Source organism: Apis laboriosa, unplaced genomic scaffold, assembly GCF_014066325.1.
Source record: "Apis laboriosa isolate Shangri-la unplaced genomic scaffold, ASM1406632v1 scaffold38_cov145, whole genome shotgun sequence".
Taxonomy (NCBI): Eukaryota; Metazoa; Arthropoda; class Insecta; order Hymenoptera; family Apidae; genus Apis; species Apis laboriosa.
The window spans coordinates 2,209,889-2,235,033 of NW_025223092.1; the positions used below are offsets into that span (position 1 = coordinate 2,209,889).

The window sequence follows — 25,145 nt, forward strand, 5'->3', positions numbered from 1 at the left end:
ATTGCAATAAAAAAAAAATTCAAAGAAAACTCAAAGCTATATATATATATTCTCTTCTTTAAATCTCCTTTAAAACTTCAACTCTCAAAAAACAACACATTCATAATGAGTTCAGAAATCCGGCTTAATTACATCTCACCTATTGCCATGCCAGAACCTTGGATACCGCCATAAATTTGATTACACGTATTTCCGCCGAAACCTCGCGTATACATCTCGATACCGGGGATTCCCGCAGGCCCTCCATAAATTTCCCCTCGTCAAACGTCTGACAAACGTGTGCCGAACTGTAAATAGTATTTCGCCACGGGGGGGGGGTCTACGGCAATGTCTAGGCACGGCACTTCAATTACCGTTTTCAGAGTGGAATGCGGCCAACCTCGATCCAAAGGAAAGAGGGCCACGGTTTCGACCGCACCTCGGCTTATTGAGGCCTAAATCAGTTTGGCTAGGCACGGCCGCATGACTTTCCAGTAATTAGGTATTGAGAGATCGTTTCCAGGAGATCTTGGGATGTTATATATATATATATCGGGTTAGATCGGTGTAGGAAGGCGGGATTCGGGTTACTCGCGATTCCGAATTCTGGCGGCCTCTGTCCATCGCTCACTCCTTCCCCTCCCCCACCCGACCAAGATTAAGTGGTTTTCAGAGCCGTGGAGCGCGAACAGTGACGGAGATATCGTGCATACGATCGAGCAGGTGGAATTCATCCCCCTGAATTCGTCAGGATGATGGATATATATTTCGAGCAGGTGGATCCACTCGGTCATGGGGAATAGTTCTACTAAGAAAATTCTCAGTTTGATTAGCTATGAGATCGAGATCGAATTTCGAATTGGAATTTGAAAAGTATATTATAAGTATTCTATGTGAGTATTCTTTCCAATTTGTAAATAGTTTTGATTCGAAATTTTTGTAAGAAAATTGTGTAAGAATTTCTTTCTTAGTATCTTTTTGATTTAAAAGTTATAAATAAAATTTGTTTAATAACAATGTAAAAAAAGTGAATAACATTGGGCTAATAGCTTTTTTTAGAAAAGTTGCAGATGAGAATTGATTGATTGTATATGTTATTATAAATTAGAATATTTAAATATTGAATTTATTTCAGTATTCTTTATCAATATGAAATAGATGTTTAAATAGGAAAATTTGAATTTGAAGATCGAGCTGTTTCTAGAAACGAAATGAAAAATTCACTGTATGATATTTTATTTAAATATGTCAAAGATTAATATAATATAATAACAACAGCGAAGATTTCGTGTCACTGTGGAATCAAATGATAACGCTCGAGGAGTTAAAAATAATATTTGTTTTACAACATGTTTCTAAGAACATCAAACAAGAAATAATAATATAAAACACGTGTAATAATTGTTTATTAAAAATAGTTAATTTCAAAGATCGATCAAGAAACTTGATTTTAAATAAATTTTTAAGAATTTCTAAAAAGTATCTGTCAATTTATTCAATTCTTCTACATGAAAATAAATATTCTCATTTCTTATAGAAATTTCAATTCTCTCGTAGAAAGTATTCATAAAAGTTTCGAATCTATTACTTGAAAATATTTCAAATTTTACTTGAAAATATATATTTATTAACATATATCTATTTACGTATATAAATTTATTTCGATTCCTTGCACTTCTTGTAAAACGAGTGATCGACATCCGCTTAAATAAAATAACCCTCTCCATAGGATTTGTTCCGAATGAATGCGAACGTTTAATTGATCCTTCCTTTAACGAACATTCGGGGAATGGGTACTAATTTATGCAGTCACGATTGCATCCAAATTGCTTTCGAATCCTGAAAATCTGAATATTTCTCACGGAATTCGATTCGAGTAATTGATTAAAAAAAAAAATTATATTTCGAAACAAATATTAATTGTTTTTAAATCTGGATTCTTTTTTTTTTTTTATATTTTCTACGCATCGTGACACAATTCATTTAAATAAATCGATACAATAGTTTAGAAAAGTGACTTGAACATTACTTTACAAAGAAATTTATCTAATTATTTTTAATAGAATTGTGTGATCATGATAAATTAATTATAATTTTTTTGATAAATGTCTTTTGAAGAGAGAGAAGAAATCTCGACTCTAATACTACTCTTAAAGTTTTGTATTTTCGATACAATTTCGTTTGAATATCTTTTATAACACGAAAATGGAACATTTTATATAGCTCTATTATTATAAAATTATATTTACAAAAAAGTTTATTTGAAATTTTTTATATCTATTAGATACACAATTAAAAAATTCTAATAAAACTTATCTTATTAACTTATCTTATTAATTTAGGAAGGCACAATGAACTTTTAACAACAAAGAAAAAAAACATCGTCAAATAAATGGTTACTATGTCACTCTCCTAACTTTGTTTACTTTCCTTAGTGTATCGATTCATCTTTGCTTTCAAAGTATACGCGCACTCTCGAGATAATCCAACAATATCCAATTGAAATTCATACGTATAACCTCCGTAATACTTTTATAAAGTGTTTTCAGAACTAATATCTTTATTGTTTTTACTTATTTATATTTTTAATTTCGTTAAGATCGAGCATTGAAACGCTTTTAATTATGTGTATCAATGAAAAAAACAATAATAATGAAGACAATAACGAGTGGAAAAAATAGATGCAAAACGAGAAAACAATACTAGTTTAGGAATATTTGAACAGATACTGTTTTCAATATAGATAGATAATGGTTGCTCGATGGCAGATCGTGAAAAATACGATCGGCTCGTATGATATAATTTCACACAATGTTTCGTCATAAAAGCCATAGATAAACGAGTGATGATATACTAAATATTTGAGAGTGATATCCAATACGGTGTCTCCATTTGTCCAACCTTTCAGAAATATTCTTTTCATAAGATTCTGCATACTTTATCGTCAACTATCAGTTTTCGGATAATATTTCCGCCCTGAGCTGCTCCACTCTTCCCGGCTTATTTCAGTCGAGGAAGTTGCAACAGCTTGTTCCTCAACTTTATACTCTTCAAACTGTAATGCATCACTTTTAGAACGATTCTTGATTCTGGCAACTTGTAAAGTACAAGGGAGCATATTGGCAAATTATCGATTGGAATTTCCCTTTTTTTACCCCTTATTTTCGACAGAATTTTGTTCTTACCTTCACGAATATTCGCAACAAGAGATAAATCCAATGAATACAGTTCGAACTTGTTATAAATCATTTTTATTTCTAGAATATAAAATATAAAAAATATATATAATAATATAATAATAATAATAATATATATATAATAATATAATAATAATAATAATATATATATAATAATATAATAATAAAATATATATAATAATATATATAAATAGAATATAAAAAATATTTAAAAATTATAGATAAAATATAGATTATAATATCATTAAGTTGTTGCCATTTTGACGATCGAAGCTATATATATGAGAAGAAAAAAATATTTTAATATATTTATATTTATACGAGAAGTGGCGTCATAAATATTCGAATTTATTATTATCAAAACGACCTCTATCTTTCATCCAATCTTTCGCAGGACATTAATATGACTCCAATAAATTAATCTAACGTAACCTTACTTAACCTATAACTTAACCTAGCTAAACCACAGTGGTTAAGAGTGCCAAATTTTAAATATGCATAATTCTCGGACCAATGGATTTCTGGGACACAAAATCGATATACATAACCGTCGAATATCTATCGTGAAGGAATAATAAAAATAAATTTAGTCAAACATCAAATTTCGATTCGATTTAAAAATCGAAAATATATTTCGTTTTTACATATAAAATATCTAAACTTCGAAACAAAATGATTAAAGAAATATAAACTGCGTTTAATTATATATAAAAAAAAAAAAAAAAAAAAAAAGAATATTTTTTACGGATGGATATAAAATTTGGATACGTTCAGTCTCGACAAAATGCTAAAAATTATCAATTTACCAACGGTGGGTAACAAAAAATAAAAGTTCGAAGACTCTCCAACGAAAAGGATTTAACAATGAGAAAATAGTTTGTTCTTTTTTTTTTTCTAAACCTTTTTTTTTCATACGTCGTACGTGGGGAAAAAATCTCGGTTGATACGAGAACATTTTCGAGAACTATCTTGCAACGGCGGCTTTGCCAAATGTCGTGCATTAATGGAGTTATATCTGCGCAGCCAGTTACTACGAGGAGTTTCGAGATCGACAATGGTGTCTTGGCCCAAACAGTTTTATTTAATTCGCAGTTACGTTCCACAACGGTGATATTCCTAAGCGAGAAACGAGGGGGGAGGGGAGAAATCCGAAAGTAGCGATTTTTAAACGTCACGAACTGTGTTGCGCTATCGTAAGAGGCGATCGTTTTAACGCATGACATTCTATTTCTCGAACTTGCCCACGGGAAGCTTAACCACTTTATACTCAATTTGCATTTCACTTTACCAGCTGGCGCGAAAAGATTCTTTTCCTTATCTCTTCTACACGTGTATCCTCCTCTACCATATATCTTTGTTTTATTCTCTTTTGAAAGTAATATTTAAAAATTATCTTTTTTAAGAAATTATTTTAAAAAGGAAAGATAAATTTCTCTGTATCTCGTTATAAGTATCATATAATTAGATTGCAAATTTTTACTTAAATATAGACAAATAATATATTGGAATATTCAATATGAAAAATATATATTTATATATATAAAAATATATATATATATAAAATATATATATTATACGTACGATACAATGATGATTTTTCTTCGAAATTTTTTGATGAATTGGAATCTGTGATCTGAAGTAAATCATTCTTACGTCACAAAACGTAATGTAATGGATTCTATTGAAATGATATAGATCTTCATTAACGAGAATTCAACACCAGTTTTGACATTAATTGCAAGAATAATCGATTCGAATTTCAATATATGTAGTAATTACGAAGAGCAAAGATTGAAGATTTATCTATTCTTGTGAGTAGAGGTCCATTACGTGGTTTGGTCGTTATTCTTGATTCTTCTTTTTTGATATCCATAAATTATGCAATTTTTTAATGGCAAGAGAAAAATTCCTTTTTCAATTATTTATAGTAGAAATATATCTTTTTGCGATGTTTCGTTAAAACTACATATATAAGAATATTACATTAAATAACATTAAATAAAAATATCGTCTTTATCATTCTTTGTTTCCTTTTCTTCCAAGTTCACAACATAAATATTTCAATTAATTTACCCTTCCTCTCACCCACCTCTCAACAACGTAAAAAAAACTTCACTTTTACTTCCTTTTTATCCGTTTTTCCGCATCGTCGCCAACGCCTCTTTAATATCATTCCTAGTAATTTAATTCGTGAAAGAAATCCCCAACTGCCTCTCCGTCCCTCCTTTATTTCCCCCAATGAAAGTTCGTTCTCACGAAATGAACGGAATCAAACTCGATTCCCTATGTGCCACCATGTAAACTGCACTCGTTCTCTCCCGTTTTCTAGAACCTTAGAAAGAAGTTCAGGATCGTTGCCCGTGCGAAATAAGTGGAAAAGTAGAGAAAAAGAGAAAAAAGGTAGAAAGAAATAAAAAAAGGTCCAATTTTTCGTCAAATTTCCTAATATGGAAAAGTTTCCTAAAACCCTCCCCCTTGATCCTTGATCAAGGGTTAATCTTGTTCGCGTGCACGTTTTTCCTTTTTTCCTTTTTTTTTTTTTTTTTCAGCGATGGAAAAACTCGCGGATAATACCGCGACACAAAGAAACCCAATTGCAACCCCTCCCAACATCACCCAACAACCCCTTTTCCCTTTTTTCCCCTCCATTCCAGTGGCTATAACCCCGATCACGTATCCCCTCTTGCCTTTCGATTTTCCGGCTTCCTGTGTGTACCCACGAACACACGAAGCAGTTCGAGTGCCGGTTGGAAAGGGTTTGAAGGTCGATGAACCGAAACTATTTACCTGGACGGACTTGGCTCGTACAAATACGAACCCTGGCCCTGGGATCCACTCGTGCATTCCGCGTATGTATATGCATCGAGCTGTCGAAACGGCCAGATAGAATGCTGCCAACGAACAGTTCTCACGAACTTTATGAAATGAAATTTTTTTCTCTCTCTTTCTCTCTCTCTCTCTCTTTCACTCTCCTTCTTTAGTATCGTTCCCCTTCTTTAGTATAAGTTTATTCGATGGTGGCTTTCGTTGCACGAAATCGTGGTAAATTGTCGATGCGCGCCTAATGTATGCCAATATCATTTGCGGCGTTTTTTTATCGAGAAGAATGTGCCGGTTAAAAAATGAAAACGAAGACGAAGGTTCTATCGATCGACGTCGGTGACCTAATAATCGTAAACGTTGACTAAAACCGAGGAGGGGAAACAGGTTTCATGGGCGGCGAGCTCTCGATCCCGGATTGGAATTGTTTCCCGCCAACCGGCCGGAAAAGTCGAGCAATCAAACGGTTGAAATGTTAATGGAAAGAAGATTCTAAATTATTTCTTTCTCCTTTTCGAATTAATAATTATAATTATTTTCTAATAATTCATGTACACAGGTTATAAATTGTTAATTAGGTGAGTTTGATGATACAATTTTTGTATTTAATTTAGGGGGTGCGTTGTAACGATGAAATTTTCCTGAATAGAAGAAAAGTTTTGTAAAATCAAAAGTTAATCGTATACTTTATATCATACTTGGTTTCGTTCCAAGAAATATTTCTTAACAAGAAAGATTAAACAGCCCCAAATTATCAAACAAACTCGTAGAAAATAATATTAGATTTTGATTATTACCTCCTTCATTATTAATATTATTATTAAGAAATTTATTTTATCCAATTAAGACCAGGAACAGGTCTGAACTGTTTATCTGAATATTCATATCATTCATCTCAATAGACTTTGCAATTTTTTCACTTCACACATCAGGTATTTCATCGAGTATAAGTTCATTAAATTATGACTAAATATTCATTATTTCCTTGACCAATATTTATTACAGCAAATTTTATTAATTATATCTTCCTGTATTAGCTGGTGCTATTACCTCCTTTATTATTAATATTATTATTAAGAAATTTATTTTATCCAATTAAGACCAGGAACAGGTCTGAACTGTTTATCTGAATATTCATATCATTCATCTCAATAGACTTTGCAATTTTTTCACTTCACAGGTATTTCATCAGATATTTCATCAAGTATAAGTTCATTAAATTATGCCTAAATATTCATTATTTCCTTGACCAATATTTATTACAGCAACTTTTATTAATTATATCTCTTCCTGTATTAACTGGTGCTATTACTATATTATTATTTGATTAAACATTTAAAGTTTCAGGTAATATATTTCACTCGTCCCCACCCTTCAGATCTCTAATTACATCCAACCAACCCAATCCAACCACCCCAAACACAATCGTATTCATCGCACTTTCGAATCAGCTCCTGTTCCCCATTAAAATTACAAATCGTCCCTCCCTCCCTCCCCCCCTTCCCCCATCTCTACACGTATCCTTACACCTGTTTCGAACCCCCGAAACGAGCGTGTCACTCGCCAACACTCGGCCACTCGGTTTAAACGTAAATCGATACTAATCCGCCCCCACATCCATCCATCCATCCATCCATCCATCCATCCATCCATCCATCCGCGTAAATACCACCGCATACGTCGCGTGTGCAGGGCGTGCATTATCATACGGGGCGAGGGGGGGATGAGGGAGGGTCGCCGAAGATGGGAATTTAATTTTCGTCGTCAAAGGGCGCGCCGCTTGTGCGAGTTCGGCACAAGGATGGGAGGAGGGGGAGGGTAGTTCCGCGGTGTGAAAGGGAGAAACGATAGGGGTAGTAGTAGTAGGGCCGTGTTGGTGGGTGTGGCGGGGGTGAGGGTGGATTCAAAAAGAATGAAATAACGGATTGGGTTGCGGCCAACTGGCCGGCTTCCAACCAATCCTTAGCCGGCTGGATGCGGGAGTATATTATGTATATACTCTCCCCCTCCCTCCCTCCCTCCCCCTTCGCCTTATATCCGTGGAATCGTGGAACCGATGCATCCCCCATTCAAAATCATATTTCCCTGTGTGCACAGAGAGAGAGAGAGAGAGAGAGAGAGAGAAGGGGGAGGGGGAGAGAGATAGGGGTACAGAAACAATAATCGAGAACGAACTCTGTCTGGGTTCCTCGGCGGAGCAGTTTCGCCGTGTTCATTAACGATACTCGAGCGATTCTCGGCTTCGAGAGCGGGTCATCTCACCCCCTCTCTCTTCCTCCCTCGGCTTGGTGCGAATTTTCCGTGCGAATCCCTCGCAATTACGCGGATAAATAGAGAGAATGCAATTTTTTTTTGGAGGGGGAGAAAAGGAGCGAGGAACTGTCGAGGAACGAATTTTTTAGAGAGAGAGAGTTGGGAGGAAGGGTTTGAAGGGTTTGACGATTAAGTTTTTAGGCGCGCTATTTATCGAGCGATCGATAAATTGATGATGGATGCAAGGTGCTTTTTAGAGTTACTTTTTGGAAGATTGGATTTTATTTCGAACAGCGGGCTCTTGGCATCGATGATTAAGTAAGTAGTAATGTAAGTAGATGATTAAGTAAGGGAGGGAGAGTTTGGAGAGTTAGGGTGGGATATTTATGAGTAAAGTCTTGTCTTCTGATTTAAATACAGTGCTTTTGTATATATGTATTTATGAATTGATGAATTTCTTTTTTCTCCTTTTTTCTAGGATTTTATTATTGTTATTCTTTATCTCTTGTTATTCTCTTTGTTTCAACTTGACAAGTGTATAAATTTCGAAGTAAGTAAAGTAGTTGAGAGAGTTTTGATTCTGAAAAAAAAAAGATTTATTTACGATTCGGTGTAGCATCAAATTCGTTGCAAAGGATAATGACAAAGAAAATGATCGATGCCAAATTCAGGATGCAACATTTCATGGTCTATTCGTTGCAAACTAAGACACTCGAGAAGAAAGTTTCATTTCCGGGGCATAACAGAAAGAATCTCCACTCGTGTCTGGAGAGTTCAAAAACTGAAATCGACATGATATTTTAACGTTGTAAACACTGACATGGTAAATAAACGATTTCTGAAAAATGAAAAAATGAAAACCACGGATGCGAGTCGTTAATTTATTATTTAAAAATATTACAATTTCTTTTGAAGGAAATAATCAATTAATGTAATTGATTCTCAAGGTTTATAATTGAAACAAAATTTAATTAATTAAAATAAATTTATTAGAAGAAGATAATTTACGAGAAGCAATCCGTTCATTTCTTAGAAAATTTAAATTCCCTTCGCTTTTAGAGTAGAGGGAATTAATTACCTTTATAGACGTGCACCGATAGAGATGGTTTCGTGTAGCACAAAGATACGACTTTTCGAAATCAATTCGAACGAAACGCGAGATCCGATGAGAGTTGGGGGAGGGAGGGATGCAGAAAGATAGCGAGTCGAGCAATCTATCTTTCCTCTGACTTTCCAATAATTCCCGATTTGCCTCCACTGTGGTTAAATGAAGCAAGCTGAAAGGGCGAAGGAGATCAAACCTGTAAGTTAGATGGTTCTCAGTTCAATGCTCACCGTTCCCTCTAATGATTGCTTTGGTTTGAAGTTTTGAATTACCCTCGACTGAAGTGGTGAAGAGAATTTGCCAATATTCGACTCACATACGATTCTCCCCGAACAAGGGGGGGAACCTCGAATGTTACAAAACTGCATACCTGTGTACCTTCGGTTTGCTCGTGTATTTTCCTCCAATTCATCAATTTTACGTGCAATTTGTGCGCGCTTCGTGCAACGTTGAGACGCAAATATTTTTCTGTTTAAACTGTTAAAAATACGATGCGTTGTTAATTTGTTAATTTCAATCAAATTTTAGCCTTTTGTAATGTGTCTTTAACGAGGTCTCTTTTCTTATTGTGGAAAAAAGTTTCTCTATCGAGTGATATATATATATATATATATATATATTACACATTATTTGTTATAAATTTATTATATCTGAATGAATGAAAATGAGAAGCATTCATCAATGTTACAAGATTAGTTTCTTTTTTGGGCAATTATAAAAATGTAATATAGTAGAATAATAAGCAATTGCAGTTTTTTTTTTCTTTATTTTTGAAATGAAAATAAAAAACTATATTTTTATGTATTATAATTGATTATATCAACGATGGAACAAATGAGAAATCTAATGATATGTAGTGTTTTTATTTGATTCTCTGGTTATTTTTGTGCCATATATAATAAAAAACAATTAGTCCTAAGAGAATTGGAAGAAAATTTAATTTTATATTGATATTAGTTATGAATTAAGTAGTATAGATCAACCATATGGCTGCACAGGACAAATAGTATGACAGTCAGACAGACCAAGTAGTATAGATCAACAATATGCCTATATTCCTTCAAAATTAAAAAAATTAAGAAAAAATGAATTGAATTTAAGGTCCAAAATGTCAACAATTATAAAGATTTCACAAAATTTTGTTTATATTAGAAAAATTTTGGACAAAAATCTCTATCTCAAAATTCATGCGTTTAAAATTTTATTTGAAAGATTTGAAATCAAGTATAAACATTAAATATATTTTGAAAAATGAAGAAATTCTAGAGAAAAAGATAAATTTCCTATATTTTAAATTTCTCTTTTTTTTTTTTTTACACTGAAACATTTTATACTTTGATTTCAATAGTATAAATTTATGAAATTTATTGTTATCAATAACAGCAGACTTATCATTTTCAAAATTAATCTTGGAGTACATGATATACATTTATCATGTAAATGTGACATTAGTAAGAAAATATAACAAAGAGGTTAAGATGAGAAGAAGCTTCGACGTAGATACTTGAAGGAGTTTTTCGTCGATAGATCAACGTCACAGCTTACTTGATGGTTCTATCTATCCGTGTTACACGTCATTGAAAGTGGAAACGTCGAGCAAGTTAACTGTGTGTATGGAAAAATGGAGGAGGATAGATTTAAATAGTAAGACGATAGAATGACATTATAATTTTATTATAATAACAATAAATGGAATATAGTGTTTTGCTCGTCGAATGATCGAAATCGATATTACGATTAAAGGGATTCGTTGAAATTTTCTGTAATTAACTTGTCATGTGGATCTACCGTGACCGATAATGATTTATCGTTTAATACCTCACAATGACACAATGAATAACGTAATTCAATGAAAATCATAAACAATAATTAATGATATTAATTACTCGAGTATTAATTTAAATTTAATTTAACGTTTAATAATAAAATTTTAATAAAAGGGAAGAAAGAGGATTTACTCATTTCGAAGAGAAATTTCTTAATTATAACTAAAAATAATAATAATAATAATAAGCGATTAAGTAATAATTCATCCATTAATTGAATAATTTACCAATTTATTATTTATTGAAAAATTAAATCTTTCTTTGCAAAATAAACGATTATACATCGATTAATCTTGAGAGAAATTGTAATAATTGTTTCTCTCTGATTTTTCTCCTAATTTCAAAATTATCATCCACTGTAATTTATTTCTAAGATATAATCTATCATAATTTATCGTCTCTTATGGATTTTTATTATTTATTAAAAAAGGAATCCACTCTTTTCTTTTTTAAAAAGTTAACCAATATCTGGCTAATTCGTCGAAATTATAATATTTTCTCTTTGACATTCCTCTTAACTTCTAAATTATTGCTTCCACGTGATTCCTTCGTCCCCGTTAATATTCAAGATTGATATATTCAATTCTAAACGAAGAATAAAATTTTTCTGATATCCTCTCTTTACACAGAGGGGAGGGAAAGGTTTTTAATTACACCTTGTCTCTCTCTCTCTCTCTCTCTCTCTCTCTCTCTCTCTCTCTCTCTCTCTCTCTCTCTCTCTCTCGCAAAAAGAACCTTGATTGTACGTTTCTAAATGGATAATAAATTTATTACTTTCGATAACTACGATTCACCTGGCGCATACCACGGGAGGAATAAATCAGACGCCTGTCTGGCAATTAGAATTTATCGTTTCGAGGCAGACGTTTCTTTATTGTTAAATTTCTCTCCGCAAATGGAAAGATAAGTAGGCAAAGAGTTTTATTAATTTATAACGCGTGATGAAGAGCGATGTAAAAGGTAATATTCAATTCGCATTGAATATTTTATTCCATCGACTGGTACCTATGAAAATGGAGAATGTGTCGTTATTTTGTAGTAATCGTAACGATGATCAATGACTTGTTCCTGTTGTTTTTTGATAATGAGATCCATCTATAAATAATGAATTAAGAAAAATAATTTTTATAACAATTTCTATCGTTGAAATCATCATTGAAATTTTATAATTTTATATAAAACGCTTGGAGAATTATTCTTAAATACATTTTATGACAATGGAAAATAGATATATAGAAAAAATAATTTCCTTTTTGTTAATAAAATATTTATAAATAAAAAAATCGTAAAATTTAGTTTTTCTCTAAATTATAATTCTAAATAGTACATTTTTTTATAAAAAATTGTTCGTTTTAATATTTATTAAAAAAAGAATCCACTCTTTTCTTTTTTAAACGTTAGCCAATATCTGACTAATTTGTCGAAATAATAATATTTTCTCTTTGACATTCCTCTTAACTTTTAAATTATTGCTTCTACGTGATTTTTGGTGATTAAATATCGTTTTTAATAATTAAGGAATATGTTATTTAAGAAGAAACATCGAATTAAACGCGCTACTTCAGAACGCTACAGATGAAGAGAATCGATTGCACGAGAGAAAATTGGTAACTAGATGTGCCGTAATTCGATATTTTAATTTTCGGAAACACCTGTCCCGAGAACAAAGGATCGTTAGAGACAAAAGAGTTAAAATAGGTCCTTCTTCCTATATCTTGCATTCAACTGGTGAAAAGATGCTGAAGCATATACAACATCTCTCTACAAACTCACGCGACAAATTTTAACAGCGAATAAATCACTACTTTATTGGAATTGGAATTTAAAAAATTACCATTTATTTAAAAAGAGAGCATCCAATTTTCGTGACGTTCCATCTCTCAGACAATTTTTTCGAATCTTCTTTCGAACAAAGGAAAAATTGTTAATTATATTATTATTAACAGTTTAATTATATTATTATTATTATTATTATTATTATTATTATTATTATTGTACAAGTTTTGGAAGATCGTTGTAATAAACTTCAATCCTCGACTCTTGAAAAAAATCTTTTCAAGAGAATTTAGATAACATTTCTCTACAAACTCATGCGACAAATTTTAACAGCATACAAATCACTACTTTATTCGATAATTGGAATTTTAGAAAATTACCATTTATTTAAAAATCATACAATTTTCGTGACATTCCATTTCTTAAATAATTTTTTCGAATCTCTTTTCGAACAAAGGAAAATATATATAACTGTTTAATTATATTATTATTATTACATTATTATAATTATAATTGTACAAGTTTTGAAGGATCGTTGTATATATAATAATAAACTTCAATCCTCGAATCTTGGAAAAAATCTTTTCAAGAGAATTTAGATAATATCTCTGCAAACTCATGCAACAAATAACAGCTCACTACTTTATTCAATAATTTAAAAAATTTAGAAAATTATCATTTATTTAAAAATACAACTTTCGTGACGTTGTTCCATCTTTCAGACAATTTTTTCGAGTCTCTTTTCGAACAAAGGAAAATATGTATAACTGTTTTATATTATTATTATTATTATAATTGTACAAGTTTTGGAGGATCGTTGTAATAAACTTCAATCCTCGAGTCTTGAAAAAAATCTTTTCAAGAGAATTTAGATATCATCTCTCTACAAACTCATGCGACAAATTTTAACAGCGTACAAATCACTACTTTATTCAATAATTTAGAAAATTTAGAAAATTATCATTTATTTAAAAATACAACTTTCGTGACGTTCCATCTTTCAGACAATTTTTTCGAGTCTCTTTTCGAACAAAGGAAAATATGTATAACTGTTTAATTATATTATTATTATTATTATAATTGTACAAGTTTTGGAGGATCGTTGTAATAAACTTCAATCCTCGAGTCTTGAAAAAAAACTTTTCAAGAGAGTTTAAAAAAGTCGTGGATCTTAAAAACATCTTAAAAAAAAAAAAAAAAAAAAAGAAACGAACTGAGAACTGTGCCCGGGTTATGAATTAAATCCCTAAAACCTAATAACTTAAGAATCGATATGGGTCGAAGAACGGTCTATTTGCCGTTCGTCGAGAAAACCAATCAAACCTCGTTTAACGTGAAATAATGGTTGGTTACAGCGCGGACGAAGGGTTCGACGGCACTTATCCGACGAACGTCGTTGTGAAGAACAATGGGACCTGCTTATACGTGCCGCCCGGCATATTCAAGAGCACTTGCAAGATAGACATTACCTGGTTCCCCTTTGACGATCAACGCTGCGAGATGAAATTCGGCTCCTGGACGTACGACGGCTTTCAGGTAGGTAGGGGGTGGTAAATGGGTCGGCACAGATCCGTTTCTTCTGCCATTCCGTTTGCCATGCGTTTAAAAATTCCCTCGGCTACGGTCGAGATGCCACGCTTTTCCGAGTATCTCGCTGCTTTAACTCGGATGGTTTTTACTTTGAAACGTTGAAAGAGCAGTCGATTTAATGGAAATTAAATATATATGTACGTATGTGTATCATTTGAGATCCTTTAATGGCGAGATTTTATTTAATAGTTCAGGTTATGGAGTTAAGTCTTGTGCTTAAGTTGGACTCGTGATTTACTACTGTCTTTGGTAGAGAGAGGAAGGTGAAGATTATCATGTTGGAGGAAAGGATGTTGTTTGGGATAAGTTTGAAAAGAAAAGTGGTTCTCTTTATTCTAAACAATTAAAACTTGTTGTAATTGAAGTTCGATAAATTTACTTTACGTTTTGAACGGTAATTTAATTGTGAGAATGATGTATTTCTTTTTCTTGAAAACATGTATGATATATAGGATTTGATATACGTGAGAATCGTATGACACTATTGGTGATTTATTTGATTTTCTTGTCTTATAGTTTCTCGTTGATATTTATATTTTATTGTTTCCTTTAAAAAATTTAATTTATTTGTATTCCATTTCTTTAAATTTTGAAAATTCAAAATGCGTAAAATATGAAAGTTTCGTATTTGAGAAATCGTAAAGAAAATTTAAAATTGAATTTTATTCGATAATTTTACTCGATGATTATTTTACAATCAAATCCTCGAGATATTCGAATACTTATTTTATTAATTATTTATTATTTTATTTATTTTCATTTATTTATTTTTCAAGTATTAATTTTTCATAATATTAAGAAGTTTAATTCTTACGACTAATGCATTCTATTTTAATTATATGAGAAAATTTGAATATTCTTTAATCATCTCGTAAGTTCTCGTCTTCCTCTTCCTAACTTTTGCAATGGAGCAAGGTAAGAAAATTATGAAAATGGAATTTTTGAGAAGGTTGTCAAACCTTTCAATTATACTCTGTTTGCTAGAAAATATTGGTTGCTCCAGCAAGATTCGATTGATTGAAAGTGAATTTACCTGCATTCATCGCTGTCAACAATCTTGATTCTTTCAATTTTTCGACAACCACATGTCTCGATTTTCTTTCGATTTTCAGAATATCTTCAAACTTATATATATTTTACAAAACATCTTTCAATCCCTAATACAAATTATCCCTTTCGTCACACACAAATTTTTCAAATTATTATCACTTTCAATTTACAATTAATCCTGTTCTTCAAGAATAAGAGTTCTTCAAGAACCTACATAATATATCCCTATGTGTTTCCTTTTTCCCTTCCATCGGCGCGACTTCGACGAATTCTTTTACACAATGTTCTCGAATATAAATTCTATCACATACGTGATATAAAGGAAAGAATAATTTAAATATAATAAGTCGAGTTTTAAATTCGATTATCCCCATTGTTTCAATCTATCAAGACCGAGTTCTCCCGATTTAATTTACCCGGTTACATAAACTTTCATCGGGGGACGAAATTTACGTATGCAGCAATTACGTATAATACGAAGTGAATGGGATTTAAAGAATCGAAATGTACCTTTTCAAGGGGGAACCCTCCCCGTTTAATCTCATAAACCGTTAATTTCGTTAAAGTGTGTCCGCGCTCACGGTCTTTTTAGCACGGATGTAAATGTAAATGTGGGGGGAGGGGGGGACAGGGGGGCGTTTCCGTGAAACATTATTTCCAAGAGAGGTCGTGAAAATTTCGTGATTCGTAGAAAGGTGAATTTCGCGTAACAATAAACGCGACAACGCGGCGTGCGGAGAATTCACAGTAAATGCAGTTTCTCGCTTGCTGTTCCAGCAAGGTTAACACAATGGCCGGATGGACTGAGCCAAATTTTCTTCGACGTTAATACCTTCGTGTTGATTGCTGGAAAATGTTGAAAATTACGCGACAACATTGGACACATTTTTTTAACCCTCATCCACTTATCCGTTACCCTTTTTCACGATTTTCTTCATCGTTAAATAAATTGTCAAACGTGCAATATTTGCGATAACCTTTTCTTTGAAATAAGGTTCTTCTTTTTAAAACGAACGATTTTATTTGAAACGAATTTATTTGATTCCTGTTGACAAAATATATTCATATTTGTATAATCTTTCCTTCGAAATAAGTGAAGCCATCTATGATTCCGATTTAATAATAAATTTACAAAGATACGATTTATAATTTATAAAGATAACGAAGATAAATTTTTCGTTAAAAATTATTATTAATAACTTTCTTTTCGTTTTTTTTTTCTCTCTCTCTTAATTATTGAACGATATCTATACGTTCCATATTTAAAATAAAATTTGAAATTGAAATTTGGCAGAATGCAATAAAGGATGGAATGTTTACAATTTGCCAGTGCAATAGTGCATTGAGAACGTTCGGCCTATCTTCATTTGTCGTCTGCGAGATCATTCTGAATAATTAAAATTGAGGATGCGAATTACACGGTGCGACGGAATTCGAGAATGCTTGAGGGTTCATTAAGGAGGACAATAAGCAGAACGAAGTAGCGAAGGGGTTGGAGTGGTAATAGGGGGGAGAGGGAATATACGACGCTCTCCTAGACTACATTCAATTTGATGCACAACCCTCGAGAGAGAGAGAGAGAGAGAGATAAAACAGCTTCCTCTTATCGATCATTCCCCTTTACTTTTTCTGACGTGGAACGCCGATCGATATCGAAGTAACTTTATGTAGTGCATCGTGTTCGACAGGCAATTAATTTTGCCACGTCTTGCTTAATAACGCCTATTTTATCTATCTTTAACAAAATTATAATAAACAGAGGGATATGTACGATGAAATTTGTTCGACAATTCATCATGAAATCTTAGTTAGAAATATTTTTATTCAAAGATATGTTGGAGGAAAATGTATAATTTATATATATATATAATTTATAAAATCTATATATTTAAATTAGAAGCTTTTTCGTATTTCTAATTAAGAAATTAATTTTTCATGCGCGTATAAAAATTATATAATCGAAATACAGAATTTTCTTTTCCTATATATAATAAAAATTTATATCCGATTTAACATCGATATAACATCTAAAGTTTTTCCATTTCGAAATGGAGAAACCTTTATATTTCGATTACATGAATTTACTTTTAAAATTACCTTAAAAAATAAATCAAATCCATTTCCTCGAAAATCATCCCCGCGCGCAAACTGTTGCGCACTGCGGTACACAATAACTCTCCCCTAATCGGCCGTAATAAATTTTCAACAGTTGGACCTGCAACTGCAAGACGAAGCCGGAGGTGACATCAGCAGTTTCATCACTAACGGCGAGTGGGATCTGTTAGGTGAGTTTTTACAACCCCTTATCGGGTAGGTATTCGTATCCACACACGAGTTTGCTCGGCGTGAAAACGGTTCCTGGAACGATTAGCAATTCTAAAATCCCCCTTGTGCAAGTTCCAGCGGGGCACAAAGGCGCGATCAATCGTTTTCATAGGTCGACACCAGCTGCGTCTTACTAGTGGTGGGCGAGCTTTATCTAATCCAGATTTTCATCGAGGGAGGGGATGGGGTTGCACAGTGATTGTAACATTTTCGACTGGGCGGGAATTAATTCGTTGGTTCCGTGTTCTCTCTGGATTCTAATTATTTCAATCACGGATGAACTTTGGATTAATCTTTCGCATATTTTATAACCGAATTAATGACATCGTCTTTCTGCGTGTATTATAATATTGAATTAAAAGAAAAGTTTTGAATGAACGAAATACGAACGGTTCTCTATATAGTTTTTGATGTGTAAAAGTAATGCATCGAAAGAATGCATAGGAATAAATTTAAATTGGTTTAACACACGAAATTGTTGGAGACGTGTGGAGAATTACAGAGATGTACGTAATAAATGTATGATGTAACGCGCTCTTTTTAAATTAACACGTATATATTAATGTATTTTGTTATCGTTCTTGCATTATAACTCGCTCGCGTATCGCCAGAGGACACTAGTTAGAGGGATCTTATTAGACCCTGCAAAAGTGGACACTTTAAAACACTGTGCATCTTTCTCGATGAAATAAATGCAAGAAAAGTAGTTTAAGAAGTTTTATTTATTAGCAAGGAGAAAAGAAAAATGGATAATTAGATATATAATTAACTGCTGATGATAATTTAATTAACTGGTAATAATAGTAATTATAAATATTTAAAAAAATAAAGAAATAATTATTCTTGAATTCATTACGGAATAAATATTTGTTCATTAATTTCAATGTGGAATTCAATATATCTGTTTAGATTTATTATCTAATATATATTTTTTAATTTTTCTTCATACTTTTGATAATTTAATTAACTAGTAATAATAGTAATTATAAATACTTACAAAAATAAAGAAATGATTATTCCTAAATTCATTACAGAATGAATATTTGTTGATTAATTTAATAATAGATTTATTATTTAATATATATATATTTTAATTCTTCTTTATACTTTTAATAATTTAATTAATAAGTAATAATAGTAATTATAAATACTTAAAAAAATAAAGAAATGATTATTGCTAAATTCATTACAGAATGAATATTTGTTGATTAATTTCAATGTGAAATTTAATGATAAAATATATATCTGTCTAAATTTATTATCTAATATATATATTTTAATTCTTCTTTATACTTTTGATAATTTAATTAATAATAATAGTAATTATAAATACTTAAAAAATAAAGAAATGATTATTGCTAAATTCATTACAGGATGAATATTTGTTGATTAATTTTGTAGAATTCAATGGTAAAATATATATCTATCTAGATTTATTATTTAATATATATATTTTAATTCTTCTTTATACTTCTGAGATGTTATATTTGTGATTTTAAATTTTGGGAAATTACAGTTGGAAATTTTTAACCTCACGAAGAAAGGAATATTTGATTCGAATTTTTAATAGGATTTCGACAAATAATGGCCGAATAAGGTTCTTTAATAATGCATCATTAGCGTAGTCGCATGCTGAATTATTTACTTCCATACTGCGGGATATCGCGCAATGTTTGCCTTGAACAGAATCTTCCTTCAATGGAAGCGAATTCACGTGGTCCTTTTTTCCCCAAACTGCATATTTCCCGATTGGCAAACTGGAAAATTATCAATTAACTTATCAGAAAATTTGCTTTTTATTTCACTGTATAAATTCCAATTCATTTTGATTTAAAAAATAAAATCGAATTAATTAAAAAATTATTACAAATTTATGTGAAGTGTATTTAAGTATCTAATTGATTTTCTAATTTAATTAAATTATATAAAGGATATTCCATTTCTTCAAAAATAATTGAATATAATGTAAGAAAAAAACTTTCTTTCGAATTTTAATGTCAATATCTTAACGGAGAAAAATTATGTCTTTCATCATCCAAGTAACTTTTTAAATATTTTTTATTGAAATTAAAAGTAAAAAAAAACGTACTTAAATCTTTATAATTACTTTATTTATTCTATAATATAGAACATAATAACGATAAGAGTATAAATAGAGAATAAAAATACTTAAATTATATCTATGCATTAAAAATATAAAAGTATTTTTAGTAAAATTGTATACTAATAAATAATATATTCACCTTGATCAAGAAATATAAATGATATCATTATAAAAAATTACAATTATTAAAATTAAAAAAATTACAAAACAGTTTCTTCCCTCGCTACTAAAAATAAAGTATTTAAAATTCCTTAACGAATATAAATTTTCCAGTCGCGCCTATCGCACACACGACTCTTTCTCAACCCAAAAAACAAATCTATTCCCCGAAGAATATCAATTTTACAAGTATCCTGAGAGCACACGCGACATTTTAATAACAAAATAAAAAAAAAATAAAACGTGATTCACCGAATAATATATCTTCCAGCTAAGATAACGCCTAGTAGACAGCGCGGTTTTGCAAAATGCAAATTATGTAGAATATAAAAATGTCACGTTGTGCACGGCCACGTAGCTTGTATTTCCGGGATGCACGTATGCACGTAAGGTGTCGCGGTGTATACGCGGTATGCATAGAGAGCTTATGAAAGCCAGAAATGTATCTTAAGTGAGCCGAGCAGAATGTGGATGTAATCGAAGGAACACTCGAAAATGAAGTCACCGTCTCTTCTTCACCGGTGTAATTCGAGCAAGCTGTTAGATGAAATGGCCGAGTCATCGATATTGGATCTACTCTTTTTTCTTTTCTATTATTTCTACGTGCTCTTTATTTTTCACGCCACTTCTGAAGACTCTTTGTGTGCTCGTCACACCAATTTCTATATTAAAACTTGAATTTAACAATAACTTGAATCTGTGTTGAAACTAGAAGAGAAGAAAGATTATTTTTCGCGTATTAGTTTAGGCGCGTTATTTTATCATCGAATTCAAGGGGTCAATTCCGTGATTCGGAAATCTGGATAATCTCTGTGAAAATCTCTGTGTCGGATCGAAATTTGAATTTCCTATGAGACGAGTTATTTATCACGCGTTTTAGATGAATTGTTTTACCTTTGTAATTCGAGTTGAGAGAATTCAATATTGGGTAAAATTATAATTTTGTTTGTTTATTTTTTTTTTTTTTCGTATTATACTGCGAAAATTTCTCAATATCAAAATCTACTGAGATTATATTATAAATCGAATTATTTAGCATATTATTTGAATCCATTATTCCTATAACTCGTATATTCAAGTTGAAATTTACATTTACAATCAACGATATCTCAGAGTAATTATATAGCGCTTGCTTTATCCGATATTCATCGTTAAAAACTAGTAAAACAAAATTTAACTTCTTACACACATTCATCCCTTCTCTTTCTCTTAAACGAATACGCAAAAATTATTTTATTGAATGTCAAATAATTTAATTTTGGAAAAACAACGTTTATGAGCTCCATTTTCTGTAAACAAAAATATTATATCCTTATATATCTTTTTCATTTAATCTCATCGAATTTCTTTTATTTAAAATCCACATTATTCGATTATTAAAATTATTAGAATCCATCAAAGTTCATTGTATATATATATATTCTCTATTTTAAATATCAAAATTTTTCACGTATCGAAAAAATTCGTGGCGATTTGCCTTTTCATATATTTCCTCATCGTCTCGTTACAGGGGTGCCCGGTAAAAGAAACGAAATTTATTACAATTGCTGCCCAGAACCGTATATAGATATAACGTTCGTGGTGATCATCAGAAGGCGGACTCTTTACTATTTCTTCAACCTGATCGTGCCGTGTGTCCTGATTGCCAGCATGGCCGTTCTGGGATTCACCTTGCCACCCGATTCCGGCGAGAAACTATCTCTAGGTAAGTTGGATAACCGCTGTTAAATGTCGCAAGAAAATGATATGAGAGATGTTCCTTGAGATTTTTCCATTTTCGTAGCAAACGTTTATTTGCAGGTCAAATAACAATTTCTAACAATAGAATGACAAAGAATAATAAAGCTTGATCATTAAAATTTTAAAATTGGAATCATTTAATTTAAACTTTTGAAATAATGTCAATCCATCTGACAATTAAGTCGAAATATTGATACAAGTATTTTTACATCTAGCGATATTTATTTTCGATATTTTCTCCTTTTTAAATAGACAAGCAATAAATGTATAATATAGAAATCGAGATTATTTTGAGGCTTCAGAAATGAATAAAAAAAAAAAAAATTAAAATTCTTAAATGAATTATTAATAAAAGTCGGAATAAAAGTCAACAATGTAGATATCGATGCGTTCGCAAAGCCATCGCATTGTTTCATTATGAGTCCAAGCCGAGATTCCGATGATTACTCACTTCCAGCAAGTTGAAATCGCTTGCTAGCATAATTGCAATTCCTTGCAGGCTTCGGAGCACGCTATAACAGCTCACGTGATTAGATTCAGTGGAAGTTCTCGTAACGTATTGAATTGTATGGGAGATTGCTGCCGCGTCGATGTCGATCATAGATATTCGTGTGCCGGTGAAATACACGAGTTTATTGATCGACCACGACCCTTCGTGGTTTTACGCTCAAATACGTGAAATTATCCTTTATAAATATGGCGAACATCACAAAGCGTTTTCGATGCTAGGAATTAACAGTTAAATGAGAGAAATTAATAATCAATCTTGCAACAGTAATTATATTTAGTAGTTTCAATAAACTGTTAGAAATTGCTTTCTCAGAAACTAATGAATATTATTCGCTTTAGTTATTACAATTTTTCATTTACTTAACAATTTATTCACTATAAATATTTAAAATATACGATATCTTGTTAATACTGAAATTTTTAAATTTCGAATATTTCAAAGTCAAAGAAAAAAGTTTACAAGAGAATTAAAAATATAGAAAGGAAAAAATTTAAGTCACGTAAAATTTGTTAATAGCAATCAATCAAAAGAATTTTATATCCTGCAAAATTAGATAGATTTATAATAATATTTTTAATTAGAGCATCATCAGCTGCGAGTCTCTCACCCTTAGTTATGGATTAATCTCGTTTGGTTATCGCGTTGGTGATAATTAATTGGTCGAACGAACCTCTTTTGCAGGGGTAACCATCCTCTTGTCCCTCACTGTGTTCCTGAATATGGTGGCCGAGACAATGCCAGCGACTTCGGACGCCGTGCCTCTGCTGGGTAAGCCCGTCAATTTTCAACCCCTTTGCGTCTCGTCGAGATTTCGTTTCACTCTCACAGTCGTCTTTTTAACCGAAATAGAGTCAAGATTTTTTTTTTTTTTTTTGAATGGTTATACAACGTTAACAACAAATAGAAAGAAAATATTTTAAATATTTGAGAACGAGACGGATGTAAGATAAAGGTTTCGAGAAAAGGTTTCCCATGGAATTCTTTTGGGATATGATTCAGTGGATTCTGTCTTTTCAGTTTAGATTTGTACGGTTTCTCAACGTGCGGTTTTCATTGAAAATTTGGATTGGAGCCCGCTGGAGGAATGAAATATACGTGTAGGGGCCTCCCGATTCTATCTCCCTTTGTCCGTCATTCCCTCGAACATTTTCAATGTGTCTTTGTTAGAAAATTGTATCTTCTCGTTCGTCTTTATCCCTAAATAAGTTATAACTCGGCGAAAATGGCTCTAAGAAAGCTGTATTTTTTGAAAATTTTTTAGCGTTTTTTAATGACCTAGTGTCTGATATTTGAGGGAATGTATATATCAATTAATATCAAAATATATTTTGTGTATACAGAAACCTGTATATTTAAATGAAATCTACACTTTTGAAAAGATTATCACATGTACTATTACAAAAACTTAAATCATTTTTTAAATTATTGAATTTTCTGCTTGCAAATTATTATTATATTTGAATTTGAAATTGAATTGATATCGCTGATATCAAGGATATTTTTTGATTCCAAAAAAAGAAAAAAAGCAAATGATTTCATCTCCATTTACAAGTCATTTACCTTTCAATGGAAAAACATTCCACATTGTTATCGAGGAGAATCGAGTCGAGACTTATTCCTATGAAAATTCTTTGGTGTTTCGTACAACCTCCTCCTCGTAGGAGGATCCATACAGAGACGTCTTGGATCACGTACATCTGGCCGGCACATCGTAATGTGAGGCTTATTGTACGCAATCCTTTATCCCCGACCGAATTGACGACTCCATCTATTGCAGTCAGAGCTCGATTCTGACAGTAGTAGTAGTAGTAGTAGTAGTAGTAGTAGTAGTAATAGTAGTTGGTTGACAGTAGTAAGAGATGGTGCGGGTCAGACGACAAACGTCCATTGACATCTTGATTGGGCTGAGAGATTGAAATTGCACGATTGATTTATTTCGACTCTGAATGATCCAAATCGATTTTAACAATGTATGGTTTTCTGAATGAACGATTGAACGAATCGTTTTCGAACCGGTCATAGTTTTTTTTTGAATTTCATGTCATGTTTCCACAGGAACGTACTTCAACTGTATTATGTTTATGGTGGCCAGCAGTGTAGTCAGCACCATTCTTATTTTAAATTATCATCATCGGAATGCTGACACTCACGAAATGTCTGAATGGGTAAGTTATAATTTATTTTAATGGTGGAATTTAAGAAAACAAGTTGAGAAGAGTTTTGTGCAAATATGTAATCTTCGCTTTGTTTTCCAGTTATAGTGAGTTTTGTTTTCAATTGTTTGTCAATTAAAAGAGATTTTTGAACTATTTAAGTTATTTTCAAAGCTATGGTATACATTGATTGGTATATTGCAATGTAAAATTGTAACTCGAAAACAAGGTCAAATGGAACACATGTTTCTATGAATTTTTTGTTTTTTTTTTTTATAGTTTTTATGTTAGATTCAAAAACTATAAACGTGAATTATATTTAAAATAATCATTGTCGTTTGAAATATTGTTTGTAACATGCTATTTATTACTTCACAATTATTCAGAATAATTTTTTATTTGAATAATTTGGAATTTAAAAAATGTATTATTTTAAATCAATTGATTATCTGTGTATTTTCAAACACTATTGATTTTAAATTTACTTGAATTTTAAATAAACAAACTTATTCAGATGGAATTGTTGCAATCTTCTGTCATTAAAAATTACAAAATTT

At 31.5% G+C, this 25,145-nt stretch overlaps 1 protein-coding gene across 1 annotated transcript in view; it reads left to right on the forward strand.

Annotated features, from left to right (window-relative positions):
- LOC122715576 (CHRNA7-FAM7A fusion protein-like) overlaps positions 1 to 25,145 on the forward strand; it is a 68,103-nt gene that overhangs the window by 36,657 nt on the left and 6,301 nt on the right. The window contains exons 3-7 of the mRNA XM_043937859.1: positions 14,312 to 14,492; positions 17,806 to 17,881; positions 21,695 to 21,889; positions 23,117 to 23,203; positions 24,491 to 24,600. Of these exons, the coding sequence (XP_043793794.1) occupies positions 14,312 to 14,492; positions 17,806 to 17,881; positions 21,695 to 21,889; positions 23,117 to 23,203; positions 24,491 to 24,600 (649 nt within the window). The remainder of the gene's footprint in view (positions 1 to 14,311; positions 14,493 to 17,805; positions 17,882 to 21,694; positions 21,890 to 23,116; positions 23,204 to 24,490; positions 24,601 to 25,145) is intronic.